At 35.1% G+C, this 24513-nt stretch overlaps 1 protein-coding gene across 1 annotated transcript in view; it reads left to right on the top strand.

The window, feature by feature from the left end:
• LOC145667971 (uncharacterized) overlaps positions 1-24513 on the top strand; it is a 147874-nt gene that overhangs the window by 111966 nt on the left and 11395 nt on the right. The window contains exons 21-23 of the mRNA XM_081735396.1: positions 13150-13258; positions 18972-19081; positions 22717-22900. Of these exons, the coding sequence (XP_081591522.1) occupies positions 13150-13258; positions 18972-19081; positions 22717-22900 (403 nt within the window). The remainder of the gene's footprint in view (positions 1-13149; positions 13259-18971; positions 19082-22716; positions 22901-24513) is intronic.

Below are 24513 nucleotides of genomic sequence, written 5' to 3' on the forward strand. Positions count from 1 at the left end.
GTGTTTCCAGCAGTATTAAAATTATGGCGTTTGGCAACTTACTAACCTCTTTGAAGTAACACATAAACAACGACAGAAGTGATTTTTTATGGAGTCCCTTATTAATCAAATGGGGTCCTTTTTAATGAAAACATAAAGCTTTGGGTACTTCGGATTGGAAGGGAAACTCAACATTTGGCACGCTCGTTGTGTTTTGAAAGAGAGAAACAAGAAAATCTCCAAAAGTAAAAATAAAATCTGTTCTAAGGGGATTCTATGTTTTTTTCGGACCTGTGTATTTTAAAAGTTCAACAACTCTCTTAATATTGATGCTAGAGCATAAAAGTAAATGCTTTGTTAATCATCCTGACAAACAAAACTGTGCAAGTATTTAGGATTTTATGCTCATCTCCATTAGTTAAAAGTTCGATTATTACAAAGTATCTTAACTCTTCACGTTTTAGGAAAATAGGTAAAGTATATTTTTGATTGATTCAATTGAACAAATAAATAAAAGACATACGTACATAAGTTATAAAGTTTCTATGATACTATTAAAGTCTATAGGGTTTTCATATTTCTAAGTATTTTTTATGGAGCGCATCTAATTTATATTGACGTAGTCTACAGAAATAAAAAAAAAATACAAATTTCACTCGAAATATAACTGTATTTTTCTTTGTGTTCTAAGCCATGAGGAAGAGGTTGAATCTACCTTCTCCCACAAATTATAATCCATTTATTTTTTTCTTGCAGCTATTAGGGATTAGATTACGAATAACATGAGATTTTCAAAGGAACATGTGAAAATTTATAAAATATTGAAAGACAACTTGTGTGAAAACAGTTATTTCTTCATGTAGAGAAGATATGAGAACAAAATAAGTTTTGTTAGGCCTAATCTGTAAGTAAGTTAAGCATTCAATGTTTTTACCGTTCTCCTGTTTATACCTTCAATAAAGTGAGTACACAACATAGATTAACTTTGTTCCACTCATTGTGAAGCAACACCTTTTCGTGGGAGCCTTTTTTAATAAATAGCACCTGATTTGCAACTTGAATCAATCTGGTTTTATGAAATGAAATGAAATCTTTCAGTTTTACGACCCACGCTTATGCCGGTTAGGCTAAAGGAGACGGTGATAATGAGAAATGAGTGAAATGGTGGAATGAAGAAAGTGGGAGGAAACGGGAGAACCCCAAGAAAACCCACGAGCACTGCTTTTGTCCACCACAAAGTCCACACGGGTCGAGCTGGGATCGAACCAGGGACCCCAAGCACCGGAGGTGAACGATCTACCACTGAGCCACCGCACCATTCTCAATCAGGTTTTAGTAGTAATTTGTGTAACGCTAAATAAATACATTGCCAGTAAATTACAGAACTAAGTTTACATATTAAAACTCGTCTTTATGGTTGTGGGTAAGGTTGTACTCTTCATGCGTATATACTATCATATTTTGAGCTTTCCAAATACAGACTTTACGTTTGTAGAAATTGGCCAACGGTCGCGCTTTTGGCCTAGAAAACTTGAGTTTAATCCCCAGTAATTGCCTTGATAGAATTGCTCGTAGAGAACATTGGTTCCCTACCTTCTTTGGCTGCGATAGATTTTACTGAATGCGTAAGACATCGCGATACAATTGTTTGACTTTTGTTAATAGTAATATCAATTGTTATACTCATTATGTCAAGAAGACTCAGGTGAATAGGTGATGTAGCCAGAATAAAGAAAGTAGAAGCTTTCTAAAATTGGAAACCCAATTGCTAAAGACTGTGCAAAGGATTAGGCGCAGATGGAAAGACAATATTAAGAATAACCTCGCAGAAATAGAAGTGCAAAGCTGAAACTAGATCCAGTTGACTAAGAACGTAAGTCAATGAAGAATTATTGGAAATGTGGCTTGTCGAGAACACATGACACATCAGTATGCCAACACACACCGATTCGGAACCACTGTGTTACATTGTAGGTCGATATGTCGTATTGCCTCAATGTCCAAATGAGACGTCATCTGCCAATAAAGAACACACGATAAAGCATGTGTAACTGTCAGACTTAGCGGAAACTTATTAGATTGCCAGCTATGAATAAGAAAAATGTGCTATAGAGGAAGTTGGTTTATTTTATATGTATTACTTTGTAGTTTTAGTAACATATCATTGCTAGCAATCAAAAGGGTAGAACAGGCAGAACTCATCAAACAGTGCAAAACATGGAAGGTCTAGCAAGGGTTACACATAAACAAACCCGATATAAAGTCGTACGAATTGCTACCGGTACTGAAGTTTCGGAATTTATTGAAAGGAAATTTCAGAGCAAATGGAAGTAATATATGAAGGGTAGTCTCAACAGTAAATCATGATTCCTGTAAGCAAATATTGCTATAAAAGAGATAAACTAAAATTAAAATAAGAAAAGAAACATCGGAGAAACTAAATAGAATTAAAAGTAAATTTCTTCAACCAAATATAATTCAGCATAGCATAAACTACTAATGTTTATACTTTGTGTGTTAGCGGCTTATAAACTAAGTTAGTATCCCTCTCAAAGCATAATGCTTACTTTTGTTTACAATAGAGAAAGCAGATCGTCAGATGATTATCAGCGAATAAAGTAAAATAGACTTAGAACTTTATCGTAATTCTTACCTCAATAAACACATCTCGATAACTTTTAGCACTAACGTGTACATTCTGACCTGAACAAAAAATGGTCCGTAGGTTTAAGATATAGGAAAGCAATAACAAAAAAGAAAATGCTGCAAATGGGTCTGGAAATTCATTATTATAAAAGATCAACACCTAATTATGGTTATAATATATATATATATATACATTCAAGGAAGAACTGTTTGTTTCAATTATTGAACACATGAAAATATACAATGGACTCACACGTTAATTGACATTTCCTTTTTTGGTCCATTATTAAAATCTTCAGTTGTTACCACAAGCAGGGATGCACGCACGGGGGTTAATCGGGTTCAGACGCCAAATGCGTCCTTCTCCTCAAAACTTCACTCGACATACTTTCTTACTAAAGCTATTCTTCTTTGACAGAAAAATATTTTATATAGACTAAAGGTTTGACCTTACTCATCATTTGTACGGTTACTATTTCTTTTCTGATAAAAAAAAAAACTGGTTTTATTCTTTTTCGTGAGAATATGGATGTCAGTACTTAAGAATTACTCATCGGTTCTTTTCCAGCTGTACGTACTACATAAATACATATAGTTCCTGTATTATTGACCCTAAAGAAATTTTTGACCCCTACCAAAAAGTTTGGGATGCGCTTCTCTACCTGAGATATTGTATACGTTAAAATGCTGCTTAATTAAAAATATATATTTTGATATGTAATATTACCTTCTTCTTTAGTTCACCCAATAAATAATATGCGGTTTCATAAATATTTATTAATGCTTCCATCTAAACATATTTTTGATTTTCTGTCGTATTTTGATATTTTGATTAAATCAGTGCAGTGTTTGGATATAATTGAATCATTATAATGTTGCTGAAATACAGAAATATTAATGTTCAAATCTAAATAAGACAACGACACTTGTGCTATTTTCAAATTGTTTACGGTCCACTTTTTAGCAAGTTGTACCATTGAAGTAACTAATTGCTCATGTATATGGGTACTGTTGAAGTTCATAATATTTACCCTTTGCACAACATATCATTAAAACTAGAAATATGCTAATGCAAATGCCTAATAAGATAGTACAAGTATTCTAATATTATGTGTGTATATACTTCGGATAGGCCTATAGGTGTCGTCATCCGCAATAAAAAGTTTGCATATACTGTAACTTCCATATTTTCATTATTAACTCAGTTTTCTTAATGTATTATCGCTTCTTTGTGCTTCCCTTTATTATTTATTATTTATTTATAATGAATAATTATTTATGATTTTTAGGAAAAATAAAGCAAAATAAAAAACACATATAAGCAAAAAAACTTTGATTGTTATGAAACTTTAGTATGTCACATAATTACGCGAAGAATATTCCGAGGGGAAAATGACTCCAGACAGTGCACAGACGAACACTCACAAATACGTGAAATTGAAAGAACAGACAATAATGTATATTTGAGATCAGCATACAATTCACGCTTCACGCAAAGTTTTAATATGAGAAATCTATCAATATCTTCAGTAGAAATTACTGAAAAAGACAGAAAATGGCTATTTAAAACTCCAATTGTAAACCTGCGCTTTGAGCTATTCTATTAGCTATATCACAACGCATTCTCGTAAGATACCTGTGTGGCCAAACGTGTTTGATAATGCTGTTGAAGTTCTAGAAACGGAGTGCGGCATTTCGAGCCTGAGTACAGTTAATTTCTTTTTTTCAATATAGGGATGTTTCTTTAAAATATAAAGTTCTATTATGAAGTGCTTTTAAAAAACAAAATCAGATGAACTGTCACGTTTCAAAGATCAGCCGTATTTATTCGCCATGTCCATCAAATTATACGATAATGGTAAAATAAGAAACGTTAACGTTCTTATAATGAGAACACATTTCAATTCCCGGCGGGAATTAGCGTACCGCCTTTGGAGCGGGAGGTTGGATCCCCGATGGAAGCTTATGTGGTTCGGATTCCATATTAATCAGTAGGCCCACGTCTCATACAGCCTCGCTGCTGACCGGGACGGTAAACTCAAAATCATCATCACCAACCGGCGGAAGTTCACGTAGTTCGGTTCTTACGTCAATCAATACGTCCACGTCTCATACAGTCTTGCTGCTCAATGGGACGTTAAACTCCAAATCAACTCAAATCATTAAGAACAGAGTTCTGAGTTTAATGACAACTTGAAACCATACGTCCAAAATGAAAATTATTCATGCTCCTAGAGAAAGAGAGAGAGAAAGAGAGATAATAAATATGGTTGTATGTTTCTTAGGGCCGTTGTGGGTTAGTGGTAGAACAGTCATCTCTGGTGCATGGGGTCCTTGGTTCCAGGGGTGCCCATCTCCCCCAAAGCTGATGGCGCACTCCCCCCAAAACTAATAATCTCTTCCCTCCTCAAAACTCAAGTCCTCTAAAAACAATTGCCCAATGTAGCAGTAGTTTTTATACTACTAGTAATTGTTATTTTTGTTGTTGTTTTTATTTCCTGTAGTAGTATTATAGAATGCTTGTAGTAGTCGTAGGGGCAGTAGTAATTATGAAAATGGCATTACTTTTATTAGTAGTCTTGGTAGTGTACAATACTAAATATGTTCTATAAAGATATTGAAGGGTATAAAGACTTCTACACACTGTGTATGGCACAGGTATTCCTTTTTTTACAATTAGTAGTATTATTTTTTTCTTTACAAAATATTGATATAATTCCCTTGTACATGAAAAGTAAGACGCAAGTTACAAGTTATTGAGTTTGTTACCAAAAGAAAATGTTATCCTCAAAATTAGCCTACAAAAGGAAGTGATAACCAAAAAAAAAAAACATTCCTGTAAAAGAGCCAAGTACGAGTGGCCTTAAAAAGAATTCAAATCACAAAAATAGGCGCCAAGTTCTGGTGGACAACAGTTACAAACACTCACTGGCTCACTTCAAATTTAGATTTGAAACTTGGCTGTTGTCTGTATGGTTACCACTAGCTCACAATTATGTCAAACTACTTTATAATTTTCAACAGACAACATAGGCAAGTCTCAAATCTAAATTTGAAAGTGATTCCTTGAGTGTTTGTAACTGTTGTTCACCAGAACTTGGCGCCATCCTTTCATATAGCAACTTGCGCGGTACTTCATTCATAGAGTTTCTAAGCAGGGGGTAGGGGGATTCATTTTCGAGATTTAAGAAAATCGCATCGTGTTCCAATGTTATTCTAACGACAGTAAAATTACTTATTCGACATTAGAGTAAAATTCTTCCCCAATTTTTTTATTCCCCCCCAATTTTTTTCTCGATGGCACAACTTGCGCCATTCATCCCTCCTTTGGGCGGCCCTTCTCTCTTAAAACGAACCAACCTTTCCTTTCATACGGCTACTTGCGCGGTACTTCATTCATAGAGTATCGAAGCAGGGGGTACGGGGGTTCACCCCGTAAAATTTTTGAAAATTACTTCTCAAAATCGTGTTTTAATGCTATTCCGACAGTAAAATTGCTAGTTCGAAAGTAGAGTAAAATCCCCCCCAAAATTTTTCTCAATGGCGCAGCTTGCGCCATACATCCCCCCTGTGGGCGGCCCTGCTTGGTTCGATCCGAGCTTGCACAAACATTAATATTTCTATATTTCGGCAACATTATAAGGAGATTTGTGGTGGAAAAAGCGCCGTGTGTTTTGGTTATCTTAGGGTTCTCCTGTTTCCTCTCACTTTCTTCGTTCCACAATTTTCATTCATTTCTCATAATTACCGTTTCCTTTACTTAGCCGACATAGGCATATGACGTCAAACTTAAAGATTCAATTTGATTTTATTGGAAAAATATAGTATAATTGATAATCTGCACCTTTATAAAGCAACTTGAACAATCATATAGATGTATAATGCTTAAAATTGAATTAAATCGCAATTTCAGTAATCAGCATTTCCTTAGGTTTCTGATTTATTTACATCAAATATTTAGTTATTTTATACTTTATAGCAAGAATATTAGGTGTTATATAAGACAGAATTATCTGTACATTTGGCGTGGGAGACCCTGGTTCTATTGCCGGCGGGAGCTCATGTGGTTCAAATTCCATATTAATCAGTAGGTCCCCCCTCGCTGGTGAAAAGGACGCTAAACTCAAAATCAACTAAAGTCAACAATTATCTATACCTTGATTTTAATTAGAAAATCGGAATTGTTATCATAAAAGCAAGTTTATGAAAATGAAATGTAGAATAATATTTTTATGTAAAGTAGGGTATACCTAAAATTGTATTGTCTCACTAGGTTTGCAATAGTAGACAGTTCATACTGTCAATCCCATCATTCTAATTATTTTACTTCAATGTTCATGTTCATGTTCCAAAGTGGTGTCCGAAATATATTAATATAGCTGACGAAAGCAAGCAAATAGTCACTGCTCAGACGGTAAAGTCATGGACTACTAACGTGTGAGTCCGTGTACGAATCTCGCTGTGGTCTTAATTTTTCATAGTCGGGATTCAATTGCAACGAAGCATTTTTTTCACTTTTGCTGAAAGATTTGAATCTCTTCTATTTCTAGCAGTAGCTTCTATCAGTATGTGCTGTTGGTTGTTCCAACATCTCATAAAATAGTAGATTTTATTTGCTAACAGCCAGGATCCACACCTTATTTCGATGTATGTTGTTTGTCTTAAAGTGAGCACTGCACAACTGTTAAGTATTCTGTTTTACTTTCCTTCAGGGAATATTTACTCGTTAATAGATTGTACTGACCTTGTAAGTGTCTCTAGGAATAAGCCAAAATCAAAATGTTAAAAGAAATGTTTTTAACACAACATATTATTCTGTGAGTACTAACTCAGCATAGATTTCGATTTATGTTTACTTCCTATGTTTCTGCTCTCCTTAGAAATAACAGCTTTTTGCTTTGGCCAGTATAAAGAAATTAACTCATTCTATTACTTTTTTTCAACCTTCAATGTTCGCGACAAAAATATTTTCGAGTAAAGCTAAACAATAATGTGTTTCACAGAAAAAACAATATGTAAAGTTTTACTTTCCTCTTTAAAATTTAATCCTTTTCCAGTGATATATGTGCTAAATAATGCTTTATTTGTGGAGTTGAGGTGGAATTTACGTAATTACTGCTTTCCCGGGCTGGGAAGAGTAGATCCAGCCTTGGAGAAACCTAACAATTCTCATAAGCATTATCAGTTAGGCAATATGCCTTCTACAATACTGCAACTATAGTTTGCATCTCAAGTAATATATAACATATTATTATTATTATTATTATTATTATTATTATTAATAATAATAATAATAATAATAATAATAATAATAATAATAATAATAATAATAATAATTTAGTTCAGACTTGAAGATATTTTTACTTACTACTTGTTACGTACTCAGTTGGTCTTCCATTCCCGGCAGGAGCTCATGTGGTTAATCAGTAGGTTCCGTCTCATATACCCTCGCTGTTGAAAGGGACGCTAAATTCTACAATTAAATAAAATCTAAGTTTTACGTCCTACGATTATGTCGGTTAGGCTAAACGAGACGGAATGATGATAAGAAATGAATGAAAGGGTGGAACGAAGAAACTGGGAAAACCCCGAAAAACCCACGCAAATGCTGTTTGTCAATCAAAACGTTCACTTAGCACGACCTCATATCGAATGCACCAGAGGGGAACGCTCTACCACTGAGCCACCGCGGCAGGATTTATACTCTACAAGCCTACCATGTAACACTTCCCAAATGCAGCACTTCGATTTTGGATAAAGTTTACTAGGTAGACACTACACATAAACGAATATTTGTTTTTTTTTTTTTTAATTTTTTTTTATGGAAAAACTGTTTTAGGGGCGCAAAAGCCAGCATCCCAAATTTTGAAAGTTGACGCCTAGGAGGCAAGAAGAAGTGGACCGAAGTGAATGAAATCGTGCATAGATATTGTAGACGTAAAATAAGGGGAAACGTATTTTGTATTTTCCTGGAAAAAACGATTGGGTGTGGCACATACCCTTCCAAGCCATTGATCAGAAAATATGAAAATACCTAATAACTATAAGTCAGAATTGCCTAAAGGACATGAAGAATTCCAACGAAACTTTGTGTAGTGGCAATACGCAAGAAATAAATATATATTTGTTTTTTTTTATCTTATACCGAAAATCTGATTAAGGGAGCAAAACCCTCAACCCAAAATTTTGAAAGTTGACGGATGAAAGGCAAAAAGAAATGAATCGAAGTCAATGAAACTGTGCACAGGTTTTGTAGACGTAAAATGAGGGAATACTGTTTCGTATTTTATTTAAAAAATTGGTTTCGCTCAGACCTCGTAAACCGTTGTTTATGAAATATCAAAAGTATAATTAGGAGGGAGCCTTGGCTCCCGTATTGTTTCAAATTTTATCATAATGGGAGTGTCACACTTGGGAAATGTTACATGTAAGTCAATTGGTCAATTACTAGAAAATTCCCAGTAAAATATCTTTCTCTATAATAAACCATATGCGCTTTCACATTCAGAAACCGGAATTACTTTCAGATTCAAACACAGATGTCCCCCACCAAAGATAAGGATGTTAATAATTTTAAAAAAAATCATTCGACATATTTGTTCCTTGGCCTTATATTTGCTTTAAAACTTCTACCTCTGTATATCATTTTATTACTACACATTATAAAACATAATTTTAATGGTCCACTCCCCAATCTCGATTCAAACCAACAACAGTCATAGCGTGTATTATTTTTCCGAAATCTTCTATTGATTCGGTTATATCAGAATATGGGTTGAGATCAGTTTAACGTCCCTTTCAGGAGTGAGGCTATTCATAAGAAGTGAAAAAGTTAAGAAGCTGACTATCACTGATTGTTAGTATTGCGATTTAAATCCATATTGAGAAATAGGAATTTTGTATTTGGAAACATTTTGTAAATTGACAAAATTATGAATTACACTTCAACATTTTGTCAATTTACAAAATGTTTCCAAATACAAAATTCCTATTTCTCAATATGGAGTTAAATCGCAATACTAACAATCAGTGATAGTCAGCTTTTTAACTTTTTCACTTCTTATGAATAGCCTCACTCCTGAAAGGGACGTTAAACTGATCTCAACCCATATTCTGATATAACCGAACCAATACAAGATTTCGGAAAAATAATACACTCTATGACTGTTGTTGGTATGACTGTAGAATATATATAATTCTATGGCTTATGGAACCCAGAGGTTCAATGTCCCGTTCAGAAAAGCTCTCCACTGACTTCTATCCTTAGCTAATTGGATCCTATTTCTACTTTGTATTCCTATTTCTGCGAGATACATCTTAATCTTGTCTCCCATCTGCGCCTAGGTCTTCCTAATGGTCGTTTTCCGATTGGTCTTCCAATCAAGACTTTGAAAGCGTTTCTACTTTCTTCCATTCTAGCTACATGACCTGCCAACCTATGCCTTCTAGACTTGACGACCCTAACAATATTGGGTTAACCGTATAACTTATGCAGTTCCTCGTTATGAAGTTTCCGCCATTCCCCATTCCCGTTCCTCTTGGGAACGAATATTCTTCTCAGGATCTTGTTCTCAAATACTTTCAGTCTATGTTCTTCCCTCAGAGTAATCGACCATGTTTCGCAACCATACAGAACAACAGGCATGATTATCGTTTTATATATTTTAAGCTTCAAATTCTTCGACAGAATTCGCGACGATAAGAGATTTTGAACCGAATAGTAACACGAATTCTCTGCTTTTAGTCGAGATTTAATTTCTTCGTGAATATGATTTTCGTCTGTTAATATTGATCCTAAATATTTGAAAGTATCCACTTTATCATAAGCATTATTTAATATTTTAACGCCTCCACAATTTGCCGTATTACGGTCCCGACGCACTTCCATGTATTTAGTTTTCTCTGCATTTACTTCTTAACCCATGTCCCTGCAAGCGTTTAATAAGATCTCTGTATTTCTTTCTATTGTTCTCCCGTCATCCCCTATTAAATTTACATCATTCGTATATGCCATAACCTGGTGAATAGCTTTCAACTCTAACCCCTGGTTACTATCTTTGATTTCGTTATGGCGCATTCCAACACAAAGTGAAATAATAATGGCGACAACGCATCTCCTTGTTTCAGGCCATTTTCGACGTGAAAACTCGTGGACAAACATTTTCCTACCCGGACTTTACTTTGGGATACATTCAAACATATCTTCATTAATCTAATTAGCTTTCTCGGTATTCCAAGTTCTGTAAGAATACTGTATAATGTTTTTCTCCTAGCCGAGTCGTACGCCTCTCTAAAATCAATAAATAATTGATGTACCGGGGTATTGTATTCCCCCTTTTTTCGAGTATTTGGTGAATGGTGAATGTTTGGTCGGTAGTTGATCGATTTCGTCTAAATCCGCACTGATAATCTCCAATAATTTCATCTGCGTATGGGTCCAATTTTGCTAAGAATATTTGAAAGGATTTTATAGGATTTTGACAGACGAGAAATGCCTCGATAATTATTACAGTTAGTTTTGTTGCCTTTCTTTTGAATTAGAACAATGATTGATTCTTTCCACTCTTGTGGCAATTCTTCCTTGTTCCAGATAATTAGAATGAGTTTGTGTATCTTGATCCACAATTTTTCGCCTCCAGCTAAAATTAACTCAGCCGGAATTTCATCTACACCCGGAGATTTGTTTTTCTTTAATTTCTTTATAGTGGTTTCTATTTCTATCCGGTTGGGTTCTGGAATATACGGTTATGCGGCGTGTATCTCCTTTTCTCCACACACATTACTTTTTGGCTGCGTGTTCAGCAAATCGTTAAAGAAATCTTTCCATATTTTTAAGATGCTATCCGTGTCAGTGAGAACTATTCCCTCGGCTTTCTTTAATATATAAGCACGAGGTTGATGGCCTTTCATAAATTCGCTGATCCCCTTATACATTCCCCAATATTTTTACTTTTACTATTTTCTTCGAGTTCCTTTTTTGGCTTTCTAAAAATCGTGTTTCTTTGTTCTAAAAGTTTTAGAAGTTTTTCGCCTGATATCTGTGAAATTTTGTGTAGTTATTTCATTTGGATTTTGTAGCCAGCGTTATTTTGCCTGTTTTCTCTTCTCTGTTAATTTAATGCATTCCTGGTCGAACCATGGTTTGTTCCTACGTATTTCCGCGTGTCCCAATTTTCCTATTGCTGAACTTTTAATGGTATATCTAATTTCAATCCAAGTATCCTCAACACTAGTGCACTCCGAGTCTTCTAAAGCCGAGAATCTATTCGAAAATTCAAACTGATATTAACTGGCTCTCTTCTAATTTCTTTAAATTAAATATCTCCGTTTTCGGACATGGAATATTACCTTTATTGAACGATAATCACTCGTATTATTGCTACTACCATTTAGTGATCTGTATCACAATCAGCCCCTCTAAACGACATCATTTATGCTAGATTGCCTTCTTCTATCTACTAAAACGTGATCAATTTGGTTATGTGTTATTCCGTCTGGTGACGTCCAAGTGTATTTATGAACGTCAAAATGGAGGAATTTTGTACTCTTCACGATTAGGTTTTTGGATGTTGCAAAGTTCACGAGTTTATCACCGTTGTCATTACTTTCCTAAAGGAGACTTTCGTTCCCTATAATCGGTTTGAAAATATCCTCTCGTCCTATCTTCGCATTGAAATCCCCTAATAGAATTTTCATATGGTAATGCGGGATTTGGTCAAATATCTGTTCTACTTCTTCGTAAAAACTATCCTTCATATCGTCACCCTTATCTTCAGTTGCAGTATGTACATTTGGAGGAATAATATCAAACCACCGTCCCATCAGAATAATAAAAGAAAATCTGTCAGTAACAAATTCAACCCGTTTAATTGTTGGTAATATTCGTTGGTGAACGAAAACCCCTGTTCCTAACTGGTGATTTTTGTTTCCTTCCCCATAAAAGAACGTAAAATTTCCGAAATTCACTGATCCATTTCCTTTCCACCTAACTTCCTGAACTCTTACTGGGTCCATCCTGTATTTCTCTAACTCACTCGTTTCGGATTTTAACACGCTTGCCCTATAAAGTTTTCTAATATTCCATGTTCCAAATCTCATGTCCATTTTCTTTTGCTAAGGTCGCGCCAAGTTATCAGTCCTTGTCCGAGGCTTTTGTGAATGTTTCTGAACAAGTGCCTTTTTTTGCAGGATGAGTTTGTTAACCTTACCCAAACCCGCAAGATGGAGGACCACTCCTAGTCGTCTGTCCGCCACTGCTTATTCAGTATATTCGCAGCTAACCTCTATATCTAGAGGCCTTCTCCTCGATCCGCAACCTGAGGACGCGCCATGCCGTGGTGATAGGAATCCATATATATAGATAGTTAGTTAGATATAGATCCATAGAGATAGTTACACTGTTGAGTAGTTAAATATTTCCATTCAGATCCTATTCAAAGCCTTTTAATTTGGTATTAAAATTGAAGATCACAGATAAAGGACACTTAAAAAAGAAATAACTCTTTAGTGCTCACCTTGTTTCAGAGCAACGTTCAACCTTGCAATTGGGATTATTGTGATTGTGTCCGTCGCCTCTTACACTGGTCTTCTAATCTACGCCTTTTATTTCGACTGTGATCCGCTTGCAAGAAAGGTATGTACACTGTATTTTGGTTGAATACTTTTTTTAAAAAAATGATTCCTTCAATTGTTGTATGTTCCCATACACTTTAACAAGATTAGCATAGCATTTCAAAATATTTAAATAGCAACTTCAATAGTTCAACTCGAAGCAAGATCAATATTACCTAGGTATATGTATTTCAAACCTTAGCCTCAAAATCATTATCGTTATTATTATCTTCCTTATGAGTTGATCTGTACATAGAGTTAACTGAAATCAAAGTCTAAAGAGGATACTTAAGTTAAATTCAAACGTTTTTGCAAGAGTTGTATTAGCTATATGGTAATAATAACCCTAGCAGGGTAAGACACATTTTCAAAATGAAGTTGAATGGATACTACTCACACTAAGTGCTGCTGACAATGCAGTGTTCAAACTATTCTTCTATTTACGAAAACGAAATATAATTTTTAAATTTTTTTTACGTTCTATGATGAAGTCTCTACCTAAGAAAACGTTAAAGAGATAGTGTTCTGTTTTATTGTAATAGCTAGGAGACAGTAAATAAAATATATATTGATTATTTTGAACTGGGATCTTGACATGCTATACTACTATATTCGTGTTTTGATAAACGTGATTTATGTATCAAAGTATTCAGTAATTATTGTGATGCATTCCGAAGGTAAACTCATCTCCAGAATGATTGTCGCCTATCTATAATTGTCTTCTTGTAAGAATATAATGTAATAATGATTTTGCAGGGTACTTTTAATACTGGTACTATGTGCATAATCGGAAAATGTATAATTGTGGTAAATGTCATAGGAAAAGAATTATAAATACGAAAATTAGAATGAGTAAAACAAAATGTTACTAAATGGAAAAGAAAGTTTTATTCTCGTTTTATTGTTCTCACTTACTACTCTTTTGACATGAAATTTACCATATACATGTCTTTCCCGATTATACACATACTAACATTATAAAATGTACCGGGGATTTGGTTATCAAATTATATTACTACAAAACATATTTATAGATAAGCGACAATAATTTTGGACATGAGTGTATATAGTTCATGATATATAGAAATGGAATCCACAGAAAGACGATGCTATGTGTCCGCAACAATTAATCCGTTAAACAGATAAAGTTGTTTACAGAGAAATTGTGAGTTACTGTCGTCAGTTACGCATACTTTTTAGGCTAATAACATGCAAGATACACTGACGCTGATAACATGCCAGATAATAGTGCAATTACGAAAGTTAGAGAACTCCTACAAAACCCACACATACGATGCTTGTCCGCCACAAAGTACACTTGGTGCGCATTGCAAACTTCTACACCCAGTGAAATTAGCGTTTGAGGTAGATATTTAAAATGAAAAGATGAAATCTGTGGGAATATGTTCTACGTACCTGTCTTACTACCCTGCAAAAAGTCCCCCAAAAGAATTCAGTTAAGGATTTTCCGCCATTTTGTTTAAATAGTATGCCATCTTGCATTTATTTCATGCACTTAGTTTATGGCATATAACTTCTAAACTAATTAACGTAGAAGGTTCATTCTTTCTATATTGTACTTCTAATGTTATAGGCAATATTATTATACGACTTTTCTCTGAATATACAAGCTATTACCACTTTTCTTTGAATATACATTTTTACATAATTTTAGGACAAAGTAAAAAATTGATATCTGTATTATAGGACATATTCTTTTCATTGCCTCATACAACTTAACGGAGTAGAAATATGAAAAAAGTGCTCGAATAAACCTTGTTGGAAATTTCGTAAACTTTAAAACTGTGTATATATCTTCACTATATATAATGTCAGAAATGCGCAATGAAGCTTCAAACATAATCGGACTACGCACAATTTCTGTAGAACCATAGAAGGAATCATTTAATATGAAGAGAAAGATATTTAGTGATTTCAGACAGCTTTTCATTGAAATTTGCGGTAAGTATCAATAGATTTGGAAGCCCGGCTAGTTTAACAAATAGTTCTTAAACAGTGGCGTCGCCACGGGGTGCGCAAGAACCCTGAAAGTAGACTTGCGCGCAACTTCCTGTACGTATGAGTCCATTGAAATTAGTGTTTGAGATAAACGTTTTAAAAAGGTGAAAGGTATTGAAATATGTTTTACTGATATCGTTATCCTGAAAAACTCCAGTTGCGGGTTTTGTTCTTTTTAAATAAATAGCCATGGTCCAGTTCAATTACGAAAAAAAATTAATCAAGCTTGAAGATTTAAAAAAAAAGATTAAAGTTATTAGAATATATTCAATGTTTTGACATCATTTCCAAAACTCTAGTTGCTGGTTATCCGCCACTTTTAATAAGCAGTCCGCCATCTTAAAATTATCTTCAGCATTTAGTTTTTGTCGCATTATTCCTAAACCAATTAACGTTTAACGATCACTTTTCATTATTATACTTCTAACATTATAATGCTAGAATGCTTGAAGATATAACTTTAGGAAAAAAACAAAAATGTTGATTCAAATAAGGGATTCATCACCATCATAGTTATTCTGCCGTTATTGGCAGGTGACTTGCTGGAACTGAGAAGCTTCCATGCTCCACGGTCTTCCGCTAACCTCTTCCTTTCCACGTACGACTTTTCTGTTTTAATATCGTCCATTAATTGCAGTCCTCTTTGCCCCCTCCCTCTCTTTCTTGCCTCCATACCCTCTAGCACATCCCTAATAATCCAGTTCTTTCTCATCCAATGTCTCAACCACTTTCTCTTCCTCTTCTTAATAAGATCTAAAACATGGGATTAATTATCAGAAATGATCGAAAATATATTTACTGCAATTATTTGAGATGCATTTTCTATCCGATTTACAGCAAGTACCATGATATCAAATTTCATTATTTCCATTGTTTGCTAAATAGCACTCATACGTACTAGCTTTTATAATTGTGCTTCGATTTTTCTGCGATCTCCTAAACTGCTAAACTTAAAAGAAGTGTAGCAATAAATAAATAAATAAATAAATAAATAAATAAGAAGACAATATATATGACACTGTAACAAGCCCTGCAATGACAAATGGACTTAAACAAAAGCTCTAAGTATACCAATTACTTTGAAACTTTCACTTTTCACGATGGCGTTTTGCAGTTAAAGTTCCACAGTTTTCCTTAACTTTCTTCTCCAAGAAGTTGGTTTTGGCGACAGCTTCATCATTACTTCTTTCATCTGCATCTTTAATTAAATTAGTGCTATTTCCACCTCCGTGTCCCCTACTCTGCCCACAAAATGAAGTACAATCTGGCCGTTTTCGTTACACCTGTGATTGTTTTCGGAGTTCGTCTTGCAGTTGCATGCTATAAGCTTTAACAAATTTTCCGGAACAGTTTGTTCAAGCGTTGTTACAGGAAGAAGGCAATCACCACCAATTCTTCAGCCGCATTCAGTTAGAGTCGTCTCTTGAGTTCTCCATTGCTGAACTTGACACAAAGATAACCATTAAAGTTATGTCGCTTTTTCACCCATCACCTTCAAACATCGATATGTCATCCACGAAGTGCCTGAAAGATCAAAAATAGTCCTCATCAGAATCGACAATATTCTGGAAGGCTATGGATTCCATCGAGGTAAATGTTAGTGGGCCGTGAAGTGAAGAAAGTATCAAGTGAATTTTTGGACCTCTACTAGGAATTTGAACTGGCGTATAGATTCAAGAAATAGAACAAGTAATAATAAGATGGTGCAAAGTCCGGGTAGAATGGTGGATACACTATTTCCGATCCAAGACGTAGAATGGTTTCTCTGGTCATCCTAGCCACGTAGGTCTTATCGTTGATCTGTAACAGGAGGTCCCCTTTGCGTTCCAGAGTTTTGAGTTTTTCTTGAACACGGCTCTACTGTTGACAGTATACAGTTGCATTGATGCTACGATCAGTTGGTAGCAGTTCCCGATGCATGATACCGCGACCAGTGCACCAAACACACAGGAGGATTTTCTTCTGGTGCAATGCTGGTTTTGGCTGTTTTGGAACCGGTTTATGGGATGCTAACCAATGATGACGGCGCCGTGGAGTTTCGTACAGGATCCACTTCTCATCACATGTCAATACCCTCTCCAGAAAAGGCTCTTCCTTCAGACGAGGCAGCAAAGAAACACAAAGAAACAGAAAGAAGACAATGGAAGATGTTATGTTCCGTCTCTTTGTATCATTTCGACCTTCCGCCAGCACATGTCTCAACAAAACAGAAGAAAGCATTGTGCCTGGAAGTCCTTTCCCTCCTGAAGCCACCGATGCATGCAACAAGCATTGAGTCTGACTGAATGACTAGCCATGTAGTACCTATGTAACTATTTTTCTATTTTTCTTTTCATTCAACCTTGAGGGTAATACAGTGATCAGCAAAATGAATTCCACGATGTGAAATGAGAATGTAAAACAGACAGCACGGGAAATCAGACAGTACATTTCAAAAGGAATTAACATGGAAACAGGTAAGAAACCCAGACATAATTTATGAAGACAATTAGCACAGAAAAACAAACTGTCCTGTGATTACGTCATATAAAAAAGTGGCTGCGATCTTTCGAGACATAATAATGTATGACTAATTTCATTGCACTTGTTGTTGTTTTCACATCCAATTATTCTGTAATATCTATACCCATATTACACATTTTTACATATTCTTGCAATTTGTGTCCGCCATATTGGATCCGCCATTTTGAATGTTCCCCTTTTACTATGAAATTCGTACTGAGCAACCTTCTCTACCTATGGACACCAAGTTTCATACAAATTAAAACACGGCTTCCTATTTTGGCCAGGTTTTCGGGGTTCCTCGCCCACTGTGCAATGTGACAAAATTAGGTCTATATCAAAAATTAGCATACCAAGTTAAGTGTCTTCAAAACCTTAGGATCGAATAGCAAGTCGCATTTATTCAACTACTTATTACTTAATCTAGGAGAATATTATAAAGTACTAGATATTCAGAAGAACATATTCATTCCTCCAACCTCACGAAAGAACAATAATAGCATTGACTTGTTAAATTTAGAGACTATGCTCAAGATGCACTCGAGCTAAGAGGCCCCATTACGGCGGAATTAATTTTACAGTAATTATGTGATATTTTCAAATAGATAAAAGATAATCGAAAAGTGGAACAAGAGCTCACTAGACAATATTATTATTTTACATGAGATACCGTTATCAGGACTCACTTATCTGCTTTTGATTTCCATCCAGTTAGAAAATCGGCATTTATTTTCGCGTTTATAAATGGCTATAAAGGGAAAGCTACTATGTGACTTGTGATAACGGTACCTCATGCAAAATAATATTGTCTGGGGCGCTCTTGTTCCACATTTCAGTTATTTTTTTTTTATCTATTTGAAGATATCACATAATTACTGTAAAATTAGGGGTATTTTAATTTCACAGTGAATAGGCTTTCTAAGTTTATTTTGAGCTGGACACAAGATGTATTTTTCATGCATACTAGATCGGAAATATTTAAAGGTCTAACCACGAGTTTGTTAGAATCACAATGGGACAACCAACTTGAAACTGCAATACTAGCAACAACCTAATGAAAAATAAGAATAATATTTACTTCTATTAAACAAACCATACTCATTAGTCATCTCTTAAGCACACTGTGAATATATCGACAAAACCAATGTCAACTTCTAAGTTCTAACAAAAGTGAAAAAATAATATACTGTAAATGTTTGTACATTTTTAAATAGGGTATATCGAAAGCTGACCAATTGTTGCCTTATTTCGTGATGGATATTGCCAATTCTACCCCTGGGCTACCTGGACTGTTCTATGCAGGGATTTTAAGCGCATCAGTAAGGTAAAGATACATCATTCTTGCAAAGTTATTTCTTTCTGTAAACTCTTAATATGATTATTGTACAGTGGCGTACTTACGATTTCTTCGAGGGGGGGGCCTTGAGTAACTCTGTTCCTGGAAATATGAAAATTCTGCAAGATGCTTCATTTACTTTAGTATAGTAAATAACAACAATAGTAGAATTGATAAACTTTGATAAGAAACAAAAACAAAGGTAAAAATAAATTATACTATATACCAGGGCACAAAATTTCCAGTCGCCAGGTGTCCATTGGCGACTAGAAATTTAGAGCTGGGGACTAGTGTTCAGTAGGAATGATTTCTACTAAACTCACAAGGCTGCTCAGTTTCTGTTTCGCACGAAAGATAATTGTCACTGAGCGAGAGGAAATACAGAATGTGAAGTCCTCACGACGGACATGCAAAGTGAAATTTTCACAACGTTGTAATTCGCCCCTCCTTCATTACGGTGTTCCCAAATTTGCTTTCAATTGTCACATTTCGTGCAGTTTTTCTTGTGAGTACTGCTTCGTGTGAAATAGGCTTCAGCAGTCTCAACAGAATTAAGACTGCCTAGAGGAATTCACTGAAGACTGACACACTGGATGATTTGCTGACAATTTCCATCAAAAGGCCTTCACTTAAGGACTTTGATCAGAAAACTGCAATCGACAACTGGTACTCCAGTACAGACAGAGAGTATTACACAAAGGTGAAATCTTAAGGTAAGATATCTTTTAACATGTATATGAATTATCCAATTCAAATTTGATTATCCTGAATCTAATTGTCTGGTTTTCAAATTTTATGTCCTGATGTAATCTCTTTCTTTTTCAAACCAAAGGCCGAGGAGAGGGGGTAGACCTGTCATAATGTGTACGTGAAAGATACTGGCGACCATCAGTTTTGGATTGGCCAGTGCGTCCGACTTTGAAATTTTGACGTTTTCAGTTACACATTTTGTTTTAGTTAAAGCTTCTATACTTTTCTTTCCGAAATATTATTCAGTATTCAGTATTCGGCATTCAATATTCATAGGATAATAGTAACAATAGAACATGCAAATCCAAGATAATTAAATTGATCTGTTTACTTCTGACATTGGTCCAGAACATAAATTCTGTTGAACCAAGGTCAAAGCTCTGAAAAAAATTACAACAGAAATAAGGTCAAATTTTAATTTAAAAGTTCAATATTTCCTGTTGGTGATAAAAAACAGAATATGTTCTAGAAAATATTACAATGTAAACATATATTTCCAATATATGAGGTTCTGTCAGGGTCGATCTAAAAACTACAAATGTATACTTGTTCTTGACAAGATGGTAATAAAGAGTTTTTAAAACGATACGTACATAGTATCATAGTAAACCAGTGGGACAAGCGGAAATGACTCAGCATGAAAAAGATTCTCTAATGGAATCTTTCCCTTTAATATTTGATTGACTATACCGGTATTGTATCTCTTTCATTAGATTACTATATCACTAAAAACTAACAGATTCAGTCAACACTTTTTATTCTATTTCATATACTCCAACATGTTAATTTTCAAAGCTACTTGGAAATATTTTTGTACTGTCGATGACTTTTATGATTTTTTTTTTTTTTTTTTTGATTGAGCATTCGTTAGGAAACATGTTTGATATGGATGATCTTTTCTATTAATTTTAATAGTTATTTCTAAATAGATCTTTTTGTAATACTTAACGAAGTAATAACCATGAATACTGTTCGGAATGTCAGATAAAAAAAAAACCGTAGGAGACGAGGAGATGATACAATTCAACCCTCGTAAGTAATTATGTTAGTGGGATTCTCTGTTTCCTTTAGTTCCCATGTTCATTTTTGGATTCATTTCCTTCATTATTATTAGAAGCCCATAGAGGAAAAAGTACAACGATAACGTTGTATGTAGCATTAGCAATATGTGCCTATTTACAGAAAGGGATCAGAGGCGAATTATGTGAGCAGTATAATGCATAAAAGAAAGAAAGATATATAGAGAGATTCTGAGATATTATTAGTGTAATCCGTAACTAAAATAAGAGTTGTTCTTACTATAGCAACAACGTAAATAAAGATACGTGTACGTAGACATCTTGACGAGTAAATAAGTGTGTGTATAGAAGTATAGATATTTTATTGGATGTGCAGAAAAGTTAATTATGTACACTTCTCATGGTCAAATATTAAAAACCTGTTAAGAAAGTGTTAAACGCGTTGAATCATTTTGAAGATTACTAAATACGAACCAGACACCCTTACAAAAATTGGTGCCTCACCACGTGAGTTATATAATTGTCGTTTCGAACGTTAGTAAAAACGGCAAGCTGTCAACGCGATTTTAATATTACTATATTGCGAAATGGAAAAGTAATTAAGCGAAATATGGCCATGAGTAAGGAAAGTAATAATATGATTGGTGAACAAAGTGTGTATCCTGAATTGACTCCGAGTGACAATTTGGCTGACATTCTAAAAGATTTGGCTCAACAGATAAGAAACCAGTCCGAGCAGATGAAAAACCAATCCGAGCAAATTCAAGAAAAATTGGACCAGCAAATTCAAAACGTGGGTGAAAAATTGGACCAGAAATTAACTCAGTTAGCCAAGGACTTTGACGAAAAAATAGTGAAGCTGAATCAATGTAATGAAGACAGATTGGAGCATGTGCAACATCAGTTAAATCAGATGAACCTACATATGGTGGAAAAATTCGAGAAGTACGAAGAGAAAATAGAAAAAGTTGTACAAAGGAGCACAGAAATGCAAGAATCCATGGATGTTTTAAAATCAACAATTAACGCCCATGAAAACCATATTAAAGTACTGCGAGATGAAGTAAATTTCATCAAAGAAAGATGTATTTCCGGAACTCCAATCCAGGATGCCGAAGGCACGTATCATCCTATAGCCACAGGTTGTGTACCTGATCATCCTCCCAGAAAAACATTGGAATTTGAGGGATCTTCGAGTGGTGCTTAGAGTAGTGACGGAGAAGAACGAATGAGGCAAACATCCAAGCGCAAACAAAACTCCAGTAGTGGTATGAAGACATCCACAGGTAAACAATTGCGGTTTAGCGAAGTTAAGTCACTCACAAAGTTTAGTGGCGTGCCAGGAGATATACCTGCTAGGGCATGGATAACGTATGCTCCGTATTGATTTCTGTAGTAAACAAGAGAATTCCGTATGTTTGTAGAATATACAGCTGTCCGGAGAACTAATTTTTTTCAGCGTAGGAGTTTTGTAATACATGTCTGGGTCCTAAATGGGATACTTACAGAATGACATTTGGATATCCATATGTCGTTTCGTGACAGTCATATTCCATTAAAATCCAACAACTGCCTTGAATACTTCCGTTTTCACTAGACTTTGTATTTTAAACCTACATTTCCCGGAACAGGTATGGGGAATGCGGAATTTCACTAAACGTTCTATGAGTATTTTGACTGACGTGAGCTACAATGAATTGAAATTAGATAGTTAAAATGTGTAATTAATGTGTACCTATCTGTTGTAAAGAACACAAGCCAGGACATGTATTTTACTTGTACTTAAAATATATTAAGAGATATACTCTGGAATTATTACAACATTCCTAAGCTTATAATTTTTAACATTTACAGTACAATGTCTACCACCCTCAATTCAATGTCTGGAGTAATCATGGTAGATATCGTGAGGCCTTGTCTAAAACGGAATATCTCTGAAGCTACAGCTAGTTTTATTATGAAAACAATTGTAGTCATCATTGGAGCAATATGCGTAGCAGAAGTATTTCTTGTCGAAAAATTGGGACTCATTGGACAGGTGAGTAGGAATAAGTCCTAAGCTGCCCAATCTAAAAAAGAAAATCTTCTCTGATATGTACCCTCCAACACTTTGAAAACTTACTAATCGATTGTCTTGAATGTATTAAGCAACCAAAGACCTAGGATTTACTACTAGTACTACTGACTCTAACTAAACGTTTCTGTATCTCTATTTCGGTCGAACTGTTTAGATCATTATACAGGTATAGTCGTATTCTTTACGAAAAACTACGCATACACTTATTTTGAAGAGGTGTGTATTCTTATGCGTGTTTACTTTGGACATTTAGGATTACAATTTTGAGCCAATACGTTTATGTAAAGCAAAATGGAGTGGTTAAGATTTTTTGAGCTAGACTTTATATATTACAAATGAAATTATTTAAGAGTTCTTACACGTTGTTTCTGTTTGCTCCTCTCTTTGTTTGTTTGAGTTTAATTGTGTAGTTAACTGCGCTGATACAAAGTTTTAAATGTATTAAAAGAAAAACAAGACTTGAAATGGGTTTGAAGAAGAATGCATTGAAATTACACATCATTTTAGAGTACACTGCAAAATAATTCCTCTTTGAAATCAACAACCGATAAAGAAAGTTTATGCAGGTACGCTACACTCTTAAGCGTTTCTCATAATACAAAAAATCTTGTATGATGTTGAAGTCAATCAAACAAATTCTAAAATTTAGCAAACCTTCAGTAATATAGGCACGTTGCGCGCGCACAGCAGTGAAGCTCTTCTATTATCCAAGATAAATGGAAGTATTGAAGCATCTTGTTCGCGTTTGTTGTATGACTTTCAAGTGGACCTGTTAGTTGCCGCATCAAGTCTTCGCATATGACAGACATTCGGGGAGAATGCCGTTAACGAAAGTATCGCCTAGTATTGGTTCCCAAAATTCCATTGGGGAGATGTGAGCTTTTCGGATGAACCTCGCAGTGCACAAGCACATGTCTTGCATGACAAGGAACCAAAAGCAGTAATCGATCAGGACAGTGATCTTACATGTTATGAACTTCCAAAAAGGTTCAATGTTTCCGCTGAATCAATCAGACTTTACCTGCATGTGATACGGAAGTCATGCAAGTTAACCAAGTGAGTATCCCACACATTGTCGGCAACCAACAAGGAACAACGAGTGTTAAGCTGTTTGTTCTTGGTCACTCAGCACCTGAACACACCCATATTTGATTGTTTGCTTACTGGTGACGAAAAGTGGGTCTTCTACGACACTTCCAAGCGCACCACAAATTGGTTATCGTTACCTGACCTTATTCCTCATACCTGAAGATCACTTCTGCATGCAAGAAATCTTATGCTTTCTCTGTGGCGGAATTGCCGGCAAGTAGTGCATTAGGAGCTCCTTTCACCTGATCAGACCATCATGCTGACCACTACTCTCAGCACTTGCAAGGATTCACCGTGTATTATTGCAGGAGAAGCCGACAATAGTGAATCCCAACTTCCTGCACTGCAGATAAATGTTCCTGCACAAGAATGCCAAGCCATAGCTAAAAGAATCCGGAAAACAACTTGGCTGGGACATTGTGTCAAGCACCATATTCACCAGATTTGCTCCAGCAGATTCCCACCTGTTTCAGTTCTACCTTGAC

The sequence above is a fragment of the Thermobia domestica genome, chromosome 13, assembly GCF_964235325.1.
Source record: "Thermobia domestica chromosome 13, izTheDome1.hap1.1, whole genome shotgun sequence".
Lineage (NCBI taxonomy): Eukaryota > Metazoa > Arthropoda > Insecta > Zygentoma > Lepismatidae > Thermobia > Thermobia domestica.